Source organism: Callorhinus ursinus, unplaced genomic scaffold (assembly GCF_003265705.2).
Source record: "Callorhinus ursinus isolate GAN/ISIS: 27379988/994484 unplaced genomic scaffold, GSC_fseal_2.0 scaffold19, whole genome shotgun sequence".
NCBI classification, from domain to species: domain Eukaryota; kingdom Metazoa; phylum Chordata; class Mammalia; order Carnivora; family Otariidae; genus Callorhinus; species Callorhinus ursinus.
Genome location: NW_027397081.1, coordinates 29,700,634 through 29,717,806, shown reverse-complemented (window position 1 = coordinate 29,717,806; position 17,173 = coordinate 29,700,634). Strand labels below are relative to the sequence as shown.

The 17,173-nt window shown below is 38.5% G+C and overlaps 1 protein-coding gene across 2 annotated transcripts in view; it reads left to right on the top strand.

Annotated features, from left to right (window-relative positions):
* Nucleotides 1-17,173, top strand: part of NCAPD3 (non-SMC condensin II complex subunit D3) — a 75,923-nt gene that overhangs the window by 13,779 nt on the left and 44,971 nt on the right. For both annotated transcript variants that reach the window (XM_025893513.2, XM_025893512.2), the window contains exons 4-13: nt 4,304-4,488; nt 5,156-5,320; nt 5,429-5,490; nt 5,667-5,754; nt 7,828-7,961; nt 9,406-9,478; nt 10,520-10,645; nt 10,773-11,025; nt 12,637-12,693; nt 12,942-13,031. In XM_025893513.2, the coding sequence (XP_025749298.1) occupies nt 4,304-4,488; nt 5,156-5,320; nt 5,429-5,490; nt 5,667-5,754; nt 7,828-7,961; nt 9,406-9,478; nt 10,520-10,645; nt 10,773-11,025; nt 12,637-12,693; nt 12,942-13,031 (1,233 nt within the window). The remainder of the gene's footprint in view (nt 1-4,303; nt 4,489-5,155; nt 5,321-5,428; nt 5,491-5,666; nt 5,755-7,827; nt 7,962-9,405; nt 9,479-10,519; nt 10,646-10,772; nt 11,026-12,636; nt 12,694-12,941; nt 13,032-17,173) is intronic.

Here is a 17,173-nt window from a genome sequence, read left to right as displayed (position 1 = left end):
GTTGCTTTGGGATGGAATGTTCTGAATATGTCTGTGAAGTCCATTTGGTCCAGTGTGTCATTTAAAGTCTTTATTTCCTTGTTGATCTTTTGCTTAGATGATCTGTCCATTTCAGTCAGGGGGGTGTTAAAGTCCCCCACTATTATTGTATTGTTGTCAATGTGTTTCTTTGCTTTTGTTATTAATTGCCTTATATAATTGGCTGCTCCCATGTTCGGGGCATAGATATTTACAATTGTTAGATCTTCTTGTTGGATAGACCCTTTAAGTAGGATATAGTGTCCTTCCTCATCTCTTATTACAGTCTTTGTTTTAAAATCTAGTTTGTCTGATATAAGGATTGCCACCCCAGCTTTCTTTTGTTGTCCATTAGCATGGTAAATGGTTTTCCACCCCCTCACTTTCAATCTGGGGGTGTCTTTGGGTGTAAAATGAGTCTCTTGCAGACAGCATATTGATGGGTCTTGTTTTTGAATCCAATCTGATAGCCTGTGTCTTTTGATTGGGGCATTTAGCCCATTTACATTCAGGGTAACTATTGAAAGGTAGGAATTTAGTGCCATTGTATGCCTGTAAGGTGACTGTGACTGTATGTTGTCTGTGTTCCTTTCTGATCTGTGCTCCTTTTAGGCTCTCTCTTTGCCTAGAGGACCCCTTTCAATATTTCTTGGAGGGCTGGTTTCGTGTTTGCAAATTCCTTTAGTTTTTGTTTGTTCTGGAAGCTTTTTATCTCTCCTTCTATTTTCAATGACAGCCTAGATGGATATAATATTCTTGGCTGCATATATTTCTCGTTTAGTGCTCTGAATATATCTTGCCAGTCCTTTCTGGCCTGCCAGGTCTCTGTGGATAGGTCTGTTGCCAGTCTAATATTTTTACCATGGTAGGTTACATATCTCTTCTCCCGAGCTGCTTTCAGGATTTTCTCTTTGTCTCTGCGACTCGTAAGTTTTACTATTAGATGTCGGGGTGTTGACCTATTATTATTGATTTTGAGAGGGGTTCTCTGTGCTTCCTGGATTTTGATGCCTGTTTCCTTCTTCATATTAGGGAAGTTCTCTGCTATTATTTGCTCCAATATACCTTCTGCCCCTCTCTCTCTTTCTTCTTCTTCTGGGATCCCAATTATTCTAATGTTGTTTCATCTTATCGTATCACTTATCTCTCGAATTCTGCCCTCGTGATCCTGTAGTTGTTTCTCCCTCTTTTTCTCAGCCTCTTTATTTTCCATCATTTGGTCTTCTATATCACTGATTCTCTCTTCTGCCTCATTTATCCTAGCAGTTAGTGCCCCCATTTTTGATTGCACCTCATTAATAGCCTTTTTGATTTCGACTCGGTTAGATTTTAGTTCTTTTATTTCTCCAGAAAGGGTTTCTCTAATAACTTCCACGCTTTTTTCATGCCCAGCTAGTATCTTTAAAGTCATGATTCTGAACTCTAGGTCCGACATCGTACTAATGTCCGTATTGAGTAGGTCCCTGGCTGACGGTACTACCTCTTGTTCTTTTTGCTGAGGTGATTATTTTCATCTTCTCATTTTGTCCAGAGGAGAATAGATGAATGAGAGAACAAAATGCTAACAGGTTTACAACGTCCCCAGCAAATATACTGTATACAAATCCGAAAAGACCTGAAACCAGGGGAAAAGAAAGGGAAAGAAAGAAAAAAGAGAAAAGAAAAAAGAGATAAAAACAAAAACAGAATAATACAAAAAAAGCAGAATGTAATCAAATATGATCAGGCTAGTGCATAGATCAGTGCCACACACTAGATTTTGGGCGTATTTTTGTCTGTTAGAAAAAAGTACCTCCTAAAATTTTAAAGGAAGAAAGACATATATGTACAAAATAAGGGTTGATACAATGAAGGGATAGAAGATGACTGTAAAGGTGAAAATTATAAAAGATTTTATAAAAGGACTTGATAAGAAATTGTTTGGAAAAAGAAAGAAGATTTAAAAAAAAAAGAAAAAAGGGAGAGAATGTGATCAGGCAGCAGACTAGAAAAGAGCCATGCACTAGTGATTTAGGGTATATTTTGATCTGTTAGAAGAAACTGCATCTCAAAATTTTAAAGACAGAACAACTTATATATATATATGCCAAAAATAAGGGTAACTACTATGAAGGGACAAAATATGACTCTAAAAATGAAAAATAAAAAATGTTTTTTTTTTTTTTTAAAAAGAGATTGATAAGATGTTGGTTGAAAAAGGGAAAAAGAAAAAAAAAACAGTTAACAAAAATTAACTTTGATGAACTAATGAATCATGGTAAAAAAAAGCCATGAATTCTATGTGCAGTATTCCCCTAGCGCTGGAGTTCTCCCCTTCTCCCTGATCGGTAAACTTGGTCTTGGCTTGCTGGCTGTTCGTGCTGATCTTCTGGGGGGGGGGCCTGTTGCTGTGGTTTCCAAATGTCTTTGCCGGAGGCGGAATTGCCCCGCCCTTGTTGGTCTGGGCTAAGCAAGCTGCTCCTGTTTGATCTCAGGAGCTTTTTTTCCCTGCAAGCTCTCCTTACAGCCTTGGAGGACCAGGGCAAAAATGGTGGCCTCCCAATCTCCACCCGGAGGAGCTGAGAACTCGGGGCCCCGCTCCTCAGCGCGCCCCCAGAAAAAAGCAGTCACTCCCGTGTCCCCGGTCTCCGGCCGTTCTCCGTGCTCACCCGGCCTGTGACCGAGCCTTGCTATCTCTGGCACCTGACCCCGTGTGGAGTCTCCAAACCCAGCAGATCCCTGCGGTGCGTTCCCGCGCCGCTCCTCCCCGGGAAGGAAGGGGAGTCTCCCCGGATCTGCCGCTTGTTGGGTCCCTGCTGGAGGAGCAGTGGCCCGACTGGGCCGCGGATCACAGTTTATGGCAACCCCAAGCTGAGAGCCGGCACCTCAGCTCCGTCTCTGCAGCCGGCTTCCCTGCTCCGATACCTGGGAGCTCTGGCGCACTCATGCTCCCCCGGTCTTTCTGTAACCCCGAGGGTCCTGAGACCACACTGTCCCGGGAGGATTCCACCCCCCGCTTAGCCACTGGAGCGACATCCCTCAGCGGAGCCGACTTCTAACAGTTCCGATTTTGTGCTCCGCGGCTCTAGCACTTGCCAGAAGCGGCCGGCGGAGGCCCCTCCCCCGCCATCTATCCTCCCGAATATCGCCTCGGATTCACTTCTCCGCACGTCCTACCTTCCAGTAAGTGGTCGCTTCTCTGTTCAGATAGTTGTTGCTACTCTCCTCTTTCATCTCCTGTTGAGTTCGTAACTGTTCAGAATGGTTTGATCCCTATTCAGCTGAATTCCTGAGACCAGACAAAATCTAGGTCTCCTACTCCTCCGCCATCTTGCTCCGCCCCCTAGTTTAGCCCTACTCTTAAAGTGTGTTTCTTTCCAGGGCACCTGGGTGGCTCCGTCGTTAAGCGTCTGCCTTCGGGTTAGGTCATGGTCCCAGGGTCCTGGGATCGAGCCCCACATCAGGCTCCCTGCTCCCCAGGAAGCCTGCTTCTCCCTCTCCCACTCCCCCTACTTGCGTTCCCTCTTTCTCTGTGTCTCTGTCAAATAAATAAAATCTTTAAAAAAGAAAAATGTGTGTTTCTTTCCAAGGTGGCTACTAAATGCTCCAGGTGTTTAAGGTTTCAGCACTGGCTGGCCAGAAGTCAAATATTTCTCAGCCCTGTGTGTTTTGAAAATTATCTTCTAGCTCCTTGGAAATTGTTCTTTGCTTACCTTCATCAAGTTTTACCCTCTGTGTACCTAGCTTATATTCAGCCCTATGGAGATCTCTGAAGCTCTTTTTCTGTGTAGCTTCCTCTTCTCCAGTACTCTCCTTCATAAAATGCAGCTACCGTTGCCTTCCTGACTCTGATTCTGTGGTCTCAACTTAGTAACACTGTCATAATGTACTTGGGTTCACCATTTTCTGCTGTTGTCGAGAAATTTCCTCAAAACACAAAACTGGGGATATTTTGGGGTTTACCTCATTTGTTTTTGCTTACTCAGAGATTGTGTTTCTATGCTGCTCATTGCTCCATGTCTTAAAATGGTTATTTTATACATTTTTGTCCAGTTTAATAGTTTATGGCAGCATGACAAGTATAAAGCCAGTTACTCCCTGGTCAGATACGGATACCTTATTTATTTCGGATCAGCACTATTTCTCATCTCCTGAGGCTGAAGTTGAATGGTACTTTTTTTGCTAAAGGGTCATTGTTTATTTGGAGTTAATGATAACTCATTTTTACTTATTAATTTTTCATCTGTTGTTACAGACTGATTTCAAGACAAATCTAACCTACTTACTCTTTATTCTTTATAAATAGGTAGTGTAGCCAATCAAGTGTTCCACCAAGTGATGTTTGACAAATGTATTCTGATTCTAAAGAAGAGCTGGCCTCAGGAATCTAGCTTGAATCGGAAAAGAAAGAAAGAGCAGCTTAAGAACTCTGAGGCGAATCCAAGAGGGAATAGGAAAAGGGGAAAGCCACCCAGGAAAGAAGATACTGAGGTAAGATGTAAATGGAATAGTAAAGCATATCTGAACCAACACAAGATTGTGATTTAAGAATTAACTTTATATTAAAATACGGTTTGGGGGCATCATGATTATAACCAAATGATCCTAATGTATCATCAGCTATCCAGTATGACTTTAAGATGTTCTCAGGTTTTGTGTACTACTGAGAATACATTTCTACCTTGTCATCTTTCCAACCTCCCCATAATCTCTCGCCAGCCTTGTTCCCGGGTATGCTTGGCAACATCCGAACAGGTATGTTTGCCACATTATCTTATTGTCATTAGACAGGAAGATTGAAGTATCCTGAGGACTCATGTCCGTAAGAGTATAATGGAATAATATTAATGCCAAATTTTTGTGTGATAACTAGGTAGGATGGTGTATGTTCTTTGATATGAAAACTTCTAAGAAACATAAGAATTCCCATTGACATAAAAATACAGAGCTAGAAACTACTGTGCAGTCATAGAGTCCAATGATTTATTGTTCTGGCTGTGGAGACAGAGCAGTTAAGGGACCTGATCAGGGTTATATCACCTCAGCAATTCAGCAACCACCTGGAGTTTAACTGGATTTGATTTGATAACATTGAAAACCATGGGACAAAGTGTTAGGCATTACTATGCAGTCACCTATACATTTCTTTATAATCTAGGTAGATGAAATAGAAGAACAGGAAGATGAAGAAATTACTTGTTTTTCTGCCCGAGACCTTTGTCAAATTCGAAATGCTATCTTTCACCTTTTGAAGAATTTTTTAAGGCTGCTGTCCAAATTTTCCCTGAAAGAAAAGCCACAGTGTATACAGAATTGTATAGAAGTAAGTGAGAATTCCAAAAAACCTTGGGGCAACCTCAGAGGGCAGAGATGATGGCTAATATTTAACGAGTAGGAAAAATCAGGTCTCTTCTTGGTATCTGTTTTCCAGGTCTTTGTTGCATTAACTAATTTTGAACCAGTTCTTCATGAATTTCATGTGACACAGACCAGGTGAGCCACTAATTCTTCCAGTGCTAAAATTGTGCTCTAGCAAAGGTATAAATGCCATTTTATCCTAATTGGCACACAAGTAGAATTTATTCACTTGGATGTGGTTTATTATAGGGTTACGGAAGATTCCGAGTAAAATCATATCCGTTAATTAATCTTTTGCCTTTTTTCTTTAGAAACCTTAACCAAGCAAAATATGTACCAGAACTCGCCTATCATGGATTGTATTTGCTCTGCTCCTCCATTCATGGAGAAGGAGATAAGGTAAAGGAGAAAAAGATGTAATTTACTTACTAGTTGAATTGAAAGCATCTGAATCATGTAATGGAAAAACATTGGCAGCATTTGGTATAATGCCATTTTAATTTACCAAGTCATTTTCATGACCTTATATCATTTGTAGCATGAAAAGCATCACCATTTCTATTTGCTCCCTGTTCTTCATAACCAAATTGATATTCAAATATTTGGAGGCCATGGCAAATTATTGTTAGGTTTCATACAAAAATTGGTTCCAGTGTGAATTAGGTAGGAAGAACACTGAACGCAGTGTTACTTTTAGAGAAATAGTCACCAGATTATTCTCAAAAGAACAGACAGTCTTGGAATTTTCAAGTTTTCTTTGGCAAGTTTCATGTGCGCTTTAATATTTCTATTAGTATTTATATCATTTTAGTTGAGAATTCTACAGAAATATTACTGGTTGTCATTCCTAGTTAGTATTCATATATGGATTTTGCTCCCCAAATTAACTTAATAGTATCACTATCTAAACTTCGGAGTCAGGGGTGTTCAAGCATGGTGGTGTTACTAAACTTGGATGTCATTAATAAAACAAGATTTTACAAAAAATGTGATAGAATGAGGTCCTGTGACTTTTGGTGGCTCTGCTACACTTAATTTCTGGGGCAAGTCACATGGTGGTTAAGAAGTAGGTTCGGGGGGGCACCTGGATGGCTCAGTTAGTTAAGTGCTGACTCTTGGTTTCAGCTCAGGTCATGATCTCAGGGTCATGGGATCAAGCCCCGCATCGGGCTGGGCATTCAGCACAGAGTCTGCTTGTCTCTCTCCCTCTGCTCTTCCTCTCTCTTTATCTCTCATAAATAAAGTCTAAAAAAAAGACAAAAAGAAGTAGGTTCAGGCTTTGGGCCGGGTTGTGTACATTGGTGGTTGAACTGTGGCTCCACCCTCGTCAGCTGTGCCTTCTTGTATTGAGGTACTCAACCTTTCCAAACCTCAGTCTTCTCATAGGGTTGTCAGGAGGAGGAAATGAAAGAATGCCTGTCAGATGCTGAGCACCATGCCTGTTGTTTAGGAAACATGCTGTATTTTATAATTTATTATAGCATTACCATTTCTGTGTTTAAAATATGGTTGGGATAGAATTGACATGAGTGCTTTCAATTTCTGTGCTCTCTGGAACATTTGTAAGCTTAGCTGGATGGGGAAATTCATGCCTTTAGGTCCACAGTGTCTCTCCAGATGTATTTTTTAGTCGTGAGAGTGTTGACTTGACGTTAGACATGTTTGTTTTAGCCGTGGAGGCTCTTTTATTAGGTATAAGGTGGAAATAATAATAACATATATAAAATGGAAATGCCTCACTTACCTTATGCAGTTGTTGTGAGGTTTAAGATTAAATCCAGTAGTATATATGAATGTGCTTAACACAATACCTGCCACATATGTGGTTTTCAGTACATGTTTTATTTACAGGATGAATGAATTTGGTAGTCGAATAAATTGTATGAGGTGATATATTGGAAGAACAAGTGTAAAGTACCATTTGTCCCTTGTTCTATAAGGGATTAGCAGTGGCATTTTTTTGCCATTTAGGAGTGACAATCCTCTACTTGCCCTAATTTCAGGGCTACAGTTTGAGAGGGTAGGGCGAAAAACTAGATGATATTCCTATCACTATCTGTAAGCAGTGTTTTCACACTCTTTCCATCATGTGTTTATTGAATACTTGGTAATTGTCCAAGAAACGTATTTCCAGTGTTCACCCAAAAACTATATCAACCTAACTTATCTTCACACAGCTTGAAATTGTTTACCCTGGGGCACCTGGGTGGCTTAGTCAGTTAAGCGTCTGCCTTCGGCTCAGGTCATGATCCCAGGGTCCTGGGATCGAGCCCCATGTCAGGCTCCCGGCTCAATGAGGAGCCTGCTTCTCCCTCTTCCTCTGCCCTTCCCCCCCAACTTGTGTGCTCCTCTCAAAAAAAATCTTAAAAAAAAAAAAAAAAAAAGAAATGGTTTACCATGGTCTGCATCACTGTCTTCGAGGCCCTTGGATTCTTTATCATGCCTTAAGTAGAATTTTCTTCTCTCTTCCAGGTTATAGGTTGTGTTTTCCATCAAATGCTAAATGTGATATTAATGTTAGAAGCAGGCGAAGGAGCCCATCGTGCTCCCCTTAGTATTACAACATCAGTCATCAACGGTAGAAACCAGGCGGTCCAGTTCATCAGGTGAGGCACAGCTTGGATTTTCACTCTCTTTATCACTCTCCCTTAAGCCTGCTGGGCCCTGTACTAACCAAGATTTCTGACCCCTATGGAAACTAACAGATTTCTGGCCTGTTGTGGTTTTGGGGGCCAAAGTAAAGTACTTCAGAGTTCCTCTGGTTCACGTGGCCGGTGTCACTGTTGGTAGCCTCTGCACTGGGGCATTGTTGAGGGATAGAGAGTCTGTAATTCATGGGCCAGCACTGGCCTCCAGCTTATTCCTTCCAGCCTTATAAGGTCAGGCTCTGAGGAATGAGTTGCTTCTCTGTTTTATCATCATCTGCCTCAGTGTTTGCCTCTCTCACAAGGCTGCGTCTTCTTTTCCTTTTTTGTATTTCTGTCTTCTTTGAGTCTCTTTCTCTTTGTTCCTTGCCACTTTTTCCTTGTTTCTTCTCACTTTTCTATTCCCCTCCCCCTACAGACCATACTTCCTAAAGGAAAGAATTAAGTCAATTTTTACTTCTTTAGCAATAATTGATAGACATATTTGCTATGTCATTGGCTTTTCTTTTCCTCCTTTATTGAATATTTGGCATGCATTGTGGAGGTGGTAGAATGAAGTGGTAGGTGTATGAGAGTGTGTACATGCCTGTAGGTGTTCATAGGATATAGTGTAGTTGGAGATGTGGGGTGTGGATGGTAGAATCCAGGCATATATAGGCTGTCATCTGATCATTGAGCAAATATCTCTTGTGAGGGATTTTTTAAAACATTAAATAACTAAGACCCTTTAAGTGTAAACACCCATTTTGGCTCTTCCATAACAGTTCGTGGTATCTCCAATTGCTGTAGTATCCATTTAATGGTACAGATAAACATTAAAGATGGGTTAAATCTGGACATTACAGTAATAATCTGGGGCACCTGGCTGGCTGAATCGGAAGAGTGTGTGACTCTTGATCTTCGGGTCATGGGGTTGAGGCCACATTGGGGGTAGAGATTACTAAAATAAATAAGTAAACTTAAAAAAAAAAAACCCAATAATCTTGGGTGAAAGTTTGGAGAGGTATTGATAACAAAGCCATTGAAATGGTAGCATTTCACTGAGCTACCACAAGGTGTTGCTGTGTCTCATTTATTATTATTTACCCCAAAAAGATCTATTTTAGAGTCTTAATGTGAAATTTAGTAAATAGCCAAAAGAGTCATATGAAGATTGCACATTTGCTCCTCCCTGACTATAGCTGTCTGCATGGCAGCAGCTCTCTAAAACCACGCATAGGACACAGTGAACGGTTTTCTCCTGTGAAACTCTATTCACTGAAACAATGCTTGCAATATGGGGTAAATAGTTTTTAATATTCAGGATTTCTAAAACATAGAGGTAATGGTGTTAGAGAACAGAGGCGAGAAATTACTATTTTATGTAGTTGGTGTATTTTAAACCAATGGTTTCTTTTTTAAATAGCTCACTTGTGGATGAACTAAAGGAAAATATATTCCCAGTCCTTCGTATCTTACTCCAGCACATCTGTGCCAAGGTACCATTTGCTTCAATAGTAATAGTAATAATGATAATGATGATGATAAAAATATATGATATATGTGAAGGTAAATGTGTGTGCTTATATGTGTATTTGTTCTTGGGAGTGAGTCTGTTATCATTGTGGAAAATAGTTTTATTTAATATTTTCACTACATGTTCCCATTGACAGAGTATTCTTTTTGGGGGGCAATCCTTTTTATTTTGAAAATTTCAAACATATGAATAAATAGAATAGGGTGATGAGCAACCACCTTCAATAATTTTGTGTCATTTATACCCCTATAAGGTATAATTTCCTCAACACATGTGAACGTTGGGGTTTTTTTGTTTAAGCAAATTTCACTATCATCCAATGATGCTTGAATATTTCATATGTATCTCTAGAAGGTAAGAACTCTAAAAACATAACCACAAAATACTAACATGCCAAAGAAAATATACAGTAATTCCTTAATATCATCAAATATCCAGTTAATGTTCAAATTGTTATGATTATCTCTTCAGTTTCTATAGCAGTTCGGACAAATGATTCTTTTTTTTTAGTCTTTCTTAATTTCATTTTATTTTTAAAATTTTTTTATGTTATGTTAGTCACCATACAATACATCATTAGTTTTTGATGTGGTGATCCACGGTTCATTTTTTTCGTATAACACCCAGTGCTCCATGCTGTACGTGCCCTCCTTAATACCCATCACCGGGCTAACCAATCCCCCCTCCCCCCTCCCCTCTAAAACCCTGTTTGTTTCTCAGGTGGACAAATGATTCTTAACTTGAATGCAGTAGATTCTGGGGGGTCCATAAACTCTCTGAAATTACGTGCTAAGTTTGTATTTCTGAGGGGAGGACTTAGAGATTTCTTATAGATTAGTTTTCAAAGGGGTCTGAAATCTAAAATTTGCTACTCATTTTTATAACATTTAATTATTCACTGAACTAGTTACATTCACTAATTTTCCACTTGTATCACAACATGTGTTTCAGTTGTCCTGTAGGTAGACAGTGGCCGGACAGCCTCTCAATGCTTATGTTTCAGGTAACTGATAAATCAGAGTATCGGACCTATGCAGCCCAGTCCCTGGTCCAGCTACTCAGCAAACTTCCCAGCAGGGAATATGCTACATTCATTGCCTGGCTTTACAGATATTCACGAAGTTCCAAGGTAGGAGATACGCATAAAATCTTGGTTCCTGGCTCTGCAACCTCCTGAGAGGCAGATCTGAATACACAAGGGATCCTTTGGTTTTTATTCCTGTCTGATGGATATTCTTATGATTTTGCTTTATCAGATCCCACACAGGGTTTTTACTCTAGATGTTGTCTTAGCTCTCTTGGAACTGCCTGAAAGAGCAGTAGATAACACTCTCTCGTTGGAGCATCAGAAGATCTTAAAGCATAAGTTCTTGGTGCAGGAAATTATATTTGACCGTTGTGTAGACAAGGCACCGACTGTCCGCAGCAAGGCACTGTCCAGTTTTGCACATTGCCTGGAGGTATCTGTTACCACTGCATCGGAGAGCATACTAGAACTTCTGATTAACAGTAAGTGTGGTGACCGTTGTGACATGGAACCCGTCTTGTGCTTTTCAAGAAATTGGACTTCAAGGGAAATCATTCTTTGTTGTTGCAAAAGTAATAGATACAGTATGATATACTTTTACCCTCATAGATCAATTTCAGTATATGTTGTTGTTGAATAACTTTTTAAATATAGTCCATATCTTGGAGATACTGTGGGTTTGGTTCCAGACCACTACAGTAAAGCTAATATTGCAATAAAGCAAGTCAAATTAATTTTTTGGTTTTCCAGTGCATATCAAAGTTATGTTTACAATACACTGTCATTTGTTAGGTGGCAATAGTATTATATCTAAAAAAAGTACTTACCATAATTAAAAAATAATTTATTGCTAAAAATACTAAGTATCATGTGAGCTTTCAGCAAGTTGCAGTCTTTTTGCCAGTGGAGGGTCTTGCCTCAGTATTAATAGCTGCTGACCGATCAGGGTGGTGATTGCTGAAGGATGGGGTGGCTGTGGCAGTTTCTTAAAATTAGACAGCGATGAAGTTTGCCACATCAGTTGACTCTTCTTTTCACAGATGATTTTTCTGTAGTAGGTGATACTGTTTGATAGCATTTTACCCACAGTAGAACTTTCTTCCAAAATTGGAGTCATCCCAACCCTCACAACTTCTTCACGAGTAGATTCCATCATAAGAAACCACTGTCTTTGCTCACCCGTAAGAAGTCACTGCTCATCTGTTCAAGTTTTATCAGGAGATTGCAGCAATTCAGTCACATTTCCAGGCTCCATTTCTAATTCTGCTTCTCTTGATGTTTCCACATCTGCAGTCAGAATACATATATCATTTATTAAGTTTGCTGTGTTATATGGGTATGGTTCATGGTACCCCAAAACAATTATAATAGTAACATCAAAGAGCACTGTTTACAGATCACCATAAATTTGAAAAAGTTTGAAATATTTTGAGAATTACCAAAATGTGGCAGACACAAAATGAGCAAATACTGTTGGAAAAATGGCACCCATAGACTTGCTTGTTGCAGTTACCACAAATTCTCAGTTTGTTAAAACTGCAGTTATCTGTGAAGCACAGTAAAGCAAAGTGTGATAAAACAAGGTATGCCTGGGTGCCTGGGTGGCGGCTCAGTCGTTAAGCGTCTTCCTTCAGCTCAGGTCATGATCCCAGGGTCCTGGGATCGAGTCCCACATCGCGCTCCCTGCTTGGCGGGAAGCCTGCTTCTCCCACTCCCCCTGCTTGTGTTTCCTCTCTCGCTGTCTCTCTCTGTCGAAAAATAAAAATAAAATCTTAAAAAAACAAAAAAAACAAGGTATGCTTGTTAGACAAGCCTGATAAATTTGAAAGGCCTTTTAGAGTATTTTATATTCATATTTTAGAGATGAGATTGTTGGCTGCTTATACTACTACTTTGCATTGTTGGGTATTGGCTATATTGGGCCTAATATCCATCCATTTCAAATGCATACCAAGAAGAACTTTATTGTCAGCAGTTTAGAATCTGTCTTATCTTTAGACCTAATTATCTTGATTTTGGTTATTCTGTGAATATTTACTTGGGGCTTATGATACTATGACATTTTCCCCTCTTATCAATCTGCTTCTTTTTAGGTCCTGCAATTTCAAGAATAGACAGCCATCCTGGTACCTTACCGAGAAATTCATCAGGTAATGGGTGAATATATTTTCTAATATTGAATGATTGTCTTTTTTATTTAAAGGACTTGCTGGGTATTTGATGTTTTTTCTATTTCCATATTTACCTTTTTAATATTGAACTTTATTCATCAAGGAAATTGAAATTCATTTCAATAATGATGTAGTAATTTAAATGTGTAATATGCCATGCTTATATTATTAAGAGGTGTAACAAATTTTTATCTTAATGACTGAACTTTTTTTTTATTATTTTTAAGCTTTTTCCTATCAGAGGCAAACACTTAACCCTTCTGGAGGCTCAGGGGTGATCAATATTGACAGCAGTGGTGAAACAGATGGATCTGGGGGTATGTCAAATTTTATTACTATCGGATGAGTAGTAACTATTGGATTTCAGACAACTGTAAGTAGTGTCTAAAAACCTTGGAGTTTTTTTTTTTCTTATTAATTCACCCTTAACAATTGGAACATCTTTCTTCTTGGAATAATTTCTATTTTATTATATCTTTGATGTCCTTGCACTGTACTCTTTCATCTTAAGGTAAAGAACAAGCTACATTCCACTTATCATGTACTGAACCGCAGTATTTCTGTAACACATAAGAGAATATTAGCAAATATTTTATTTCCTTACTAAAGGCAGTCATTGTGAACTCATGGGATTGCTGACCGAAAAGGGACCAGATACTAGAGAAAGTGCTGCACATAATAAATTTGTGTTTGGAAAAAAGTCATTACAAAAAAACAAAAAAAACGAAAAGGAAAAGATGAAGAATACTGTTGTACCCAATCTTGTTCCTATTTTTAATTCCTCATTACTTTTTTTTACCATGTCTTCTTGACTCTGATTAAGGCATCCCAGAATTCACTTTTAATAAATGATAAGGAACTGTGAATTGAAGCTCACATTGAAAAAGTCAATGCAGAATTTAGATTATAATTTCTCTTCAGCAATAAGATAAACCATACATTCTGTATGGAATGGTTGTGGGGTCCTTGCTCCCATGGCCTCCAGCACAGGATTCTGGATATAAGTGATGCTTGGTATTTTTCATTGACTTACTGAACCTAGAGTAATCTGGGATGTCTTAAGTGCTAATGTGATTCAGGAGGGGAAAAAAACAAACCTGGAATGGTAAGTGGGTAGACCTGGAGCCTACTCCCAGATTCTGTGTCTGTCTACCTGTGTGATCTTGAAAAAGTCACTTTACTTCTCTCGGCTCCTTTTTCATCTATAAGATGACATAGCATGAAATAGTGGGGAACACTCTATTTAGAAATGAGAGGCAGTCTGAATTCTTATACCAGTTCTGGTACTAAGTAGTTGCTTGACTAAGACATGGAAGCCAACCAAGCACCCTAATTTGTAATGATTCTAATACCTTCCCTGTCTTTCACAAAGGGCTGTTATTAGAGTCTATGAAAATAATGTTTAGAGAAGTGATTTTTCCAGATAGATAAGTGAGAGAATATATGTGTAGAGAATTAATTATATATAATTAGATTTATTAATTTATTCTATAACATTTATTTGGCCCCTTCTAATCTGTGCTAAGCATTGTAAATACAGACTTTAATAAAACATAGTTCCATCTGTTGAGGAGCAGTGGGAATAATAAATGTGTGTGTATACAAATTTTACCTACATGTTTATATATATAAAAAATAGTGCTGTTGTCAGGTAAGTGCTGAGGTCTATGTAAAGTGCTGTGAGGATAATTATTTATTATTTCAGCCTGAAAGATCAGCATGGAATTAGATTTATATGGCTAGATATTAGCATGTATTACTCAGATTCAGAGCAATAACTCAATATGTATATAAACCGATTTCCTAAAATATTATAAAGAGTTTATTCTGCAAAAATGTTGAACGTTTGTGTTGACTCCAGTCTTAACAAGTTAAGTGCTAGGTGCTTTCTTGGGGGAGGTAGAGGGGAATCCTTTTTTTTTTTTGAGATGTAAGTCACATACCATAAAAATCACCATTTAAAGTGTGTGACTTAGTGGTTTTTACTGTATTTACAAAATTGATCAATTTTCACAATATATCCTTTGCCAAAAAAGAAACCCCATTCTCATTAGCAGTTCCTCCCCATTCTCCCCTTCCCCCAGCCTCTGCCAACCACTAATTTGCTTTCTGTCTCTACAGATTTGCCTATTCTGGACGTTCCACATAAATGGAAGCATATAACATGTGTTCTTTTGTGGATGGCTTCTTTCACTTAGCATAACATTTTCAAGGTTCATCCATTTGTAACATGTCAATATTTCATTACTTTTTACAGCTACATAATAGTCCGTTGTGTGGATAATACTACATTTTGTGTGTTCACTCATCAGTTGATGGACTTTTGGGTCATTTCCATCTTTTGGCTATTATGAATGATGCTGCTATGAACATTCTTGTGCAAGTTTTGTATGTAAATATATTCATTCCTTTTGGGTATATACCTAGGAGTGGAACTGCTGGGTCATGTGGCAACTCTGTGTTTAACATTTTGAGGAACTGCCAAACTTTTTCCAGAGTGGTCATACCATTTTTCATATTTACACACTAGCATGTGTAATAATTTTTATTTCTCCACATCCTTACTAACACTTGTCATGTCTATTCTTTGTATTGTCACCATCCTAGTGGATGTGAAGTGGTATCTATCTCACTGTGGTTTTGATTTATATTACCCTAATGACTAACAATGTTAAGCACATTTTTTTGTGCCTTCTTTAGAGAAACATCTATTCACGTTCTTTGCCCATTTTTTAAAATGGGTTATTTGTCTTTATTTTTGAGTTGAAAGAGCTATTTATGTATTCTGGATCCAAATTCCTTATAGATATATGATTTGCAAGTATTTATTTTCTCATTCTGGGGGTTTATTTTTTCACTTTCTTGATGATTTTATTTTTTTTCAAGATTTTATTTAAGGCGCCTCGTTAGCGCAGTAGGTAGCGCGTCAGTCTCATAAAGATTTTATTTATTTAACAGAGAGGGAGCACGAGCAGGGGGAGTGGGAGAGGGAGAAGCAGGCTTCCCACTGAGCAGGGAGCGCGATGCGGGGCTTGATCCCAGGACCCTGGGATCATGACCTGAGCCGAAGGCAGGTGCTTAATGACTGAGCCACCCAGGTGCACCTTGATGGTGTTCTTTGAAGCATGAAACATTTTAGCCTTGATAAAGTCTAGCTATCCACTTTTTCTTTTTTTCGCATGTGCTTTTGGTGTCACAGCTAAGAAACCACTGCCTAATTTTTCAGAAAGATTTGCTTTTATATTTTCCTCTCAGTTTTATAATTTTAGCTCTTATGTTTTGGTCTTTGATCAGTTTTTAGTTAATTCTTGCATATGGTGTGACGTAGGGGTCCAGCTTTTGCATGTGAATATCCAGTTTGACACAGCACCATTTGTTTAAAAGACTTTCTTCTCCTTTGAATGCTCTTGGCACCCTTGTCAAAAATCAACTCACCATAGACATATGAGATTTTTCTGTACTTTCAATTCTATTCCACTGACACTCCATTGTCTCTCTTTATGGCAGTATTAAACTGTGCTAATTACTGGTGTTTTATAGTAATTTTGAAATCAGGAAGTATAGCTTCTGCATCCTTGTTTTTCTAGATAAATTGGCTATTCTGTGTCTCTTATACTTCCATATGAATTTTAGGATCATCTATCAATATCTGGAAAAAAAAAAAGCCAGCTATGATTTTGGTAAGGATTGATCTGTAGATCACTTTGGGGATCTTAACAATATTAAGATCTTAACAATATTAAGCCCTTCAGTCCATGAACATGGGTTGCCTTTCTGTTTATTTAGCTCTTCTTTAATTTGTTTCAGTGATTTTTTTTTAGTTTTCAGTGTACAGTTCTTGCTCTTTGATTCCTAAATATTTTATTTTTTTTTGATGCTATAATAAATTCCAGTAGTTTCTTAGTTTTATTTTCTAATTGTCCATTGCTGGTTTTTACAACTGATATTTGATGGTTTGACATTGTGTCCTGCAACCTTGTTTAATTTGTTACTAGTTCTAATAGTTTGTGTGTGTGTGTGTGTGTGTGTATGGATTCCTTAGGATTTTCTATCTGTAAGCTCATGCCGTCTGTGAGCAGAGAGTTTTATTTCTTTCTTTTCCATCTGGATGCCTTTTCTGCCTTTTCCTTGCCTAACTTTCCCTGGCGAGAACCTCTCTGGTACGGTGTTGAAAAGAAGTGGGGAGAGCAGACATCCTTGTCTTTCTTCTGTACTTAGTTTTCAGTCTTTCACCATTGAGTGTGATGTTAGCTGTGAGCTTTTTCAGGATGACTTTTATCAGTGTAATGAAGTTTCCTTCTCTTCTGAGTTTGTTGAGTGTTTTTATTATGAAAGGATTTTGGATTTTGTAAATGCATTTTCCTCATCTGTGGAGACAATCATGTGGTCTTTGTCCTTTATTATATTGCTAAGGTGTATTAGTTACATTGATTGATTACATTTAATTCCTGGGGTAAAT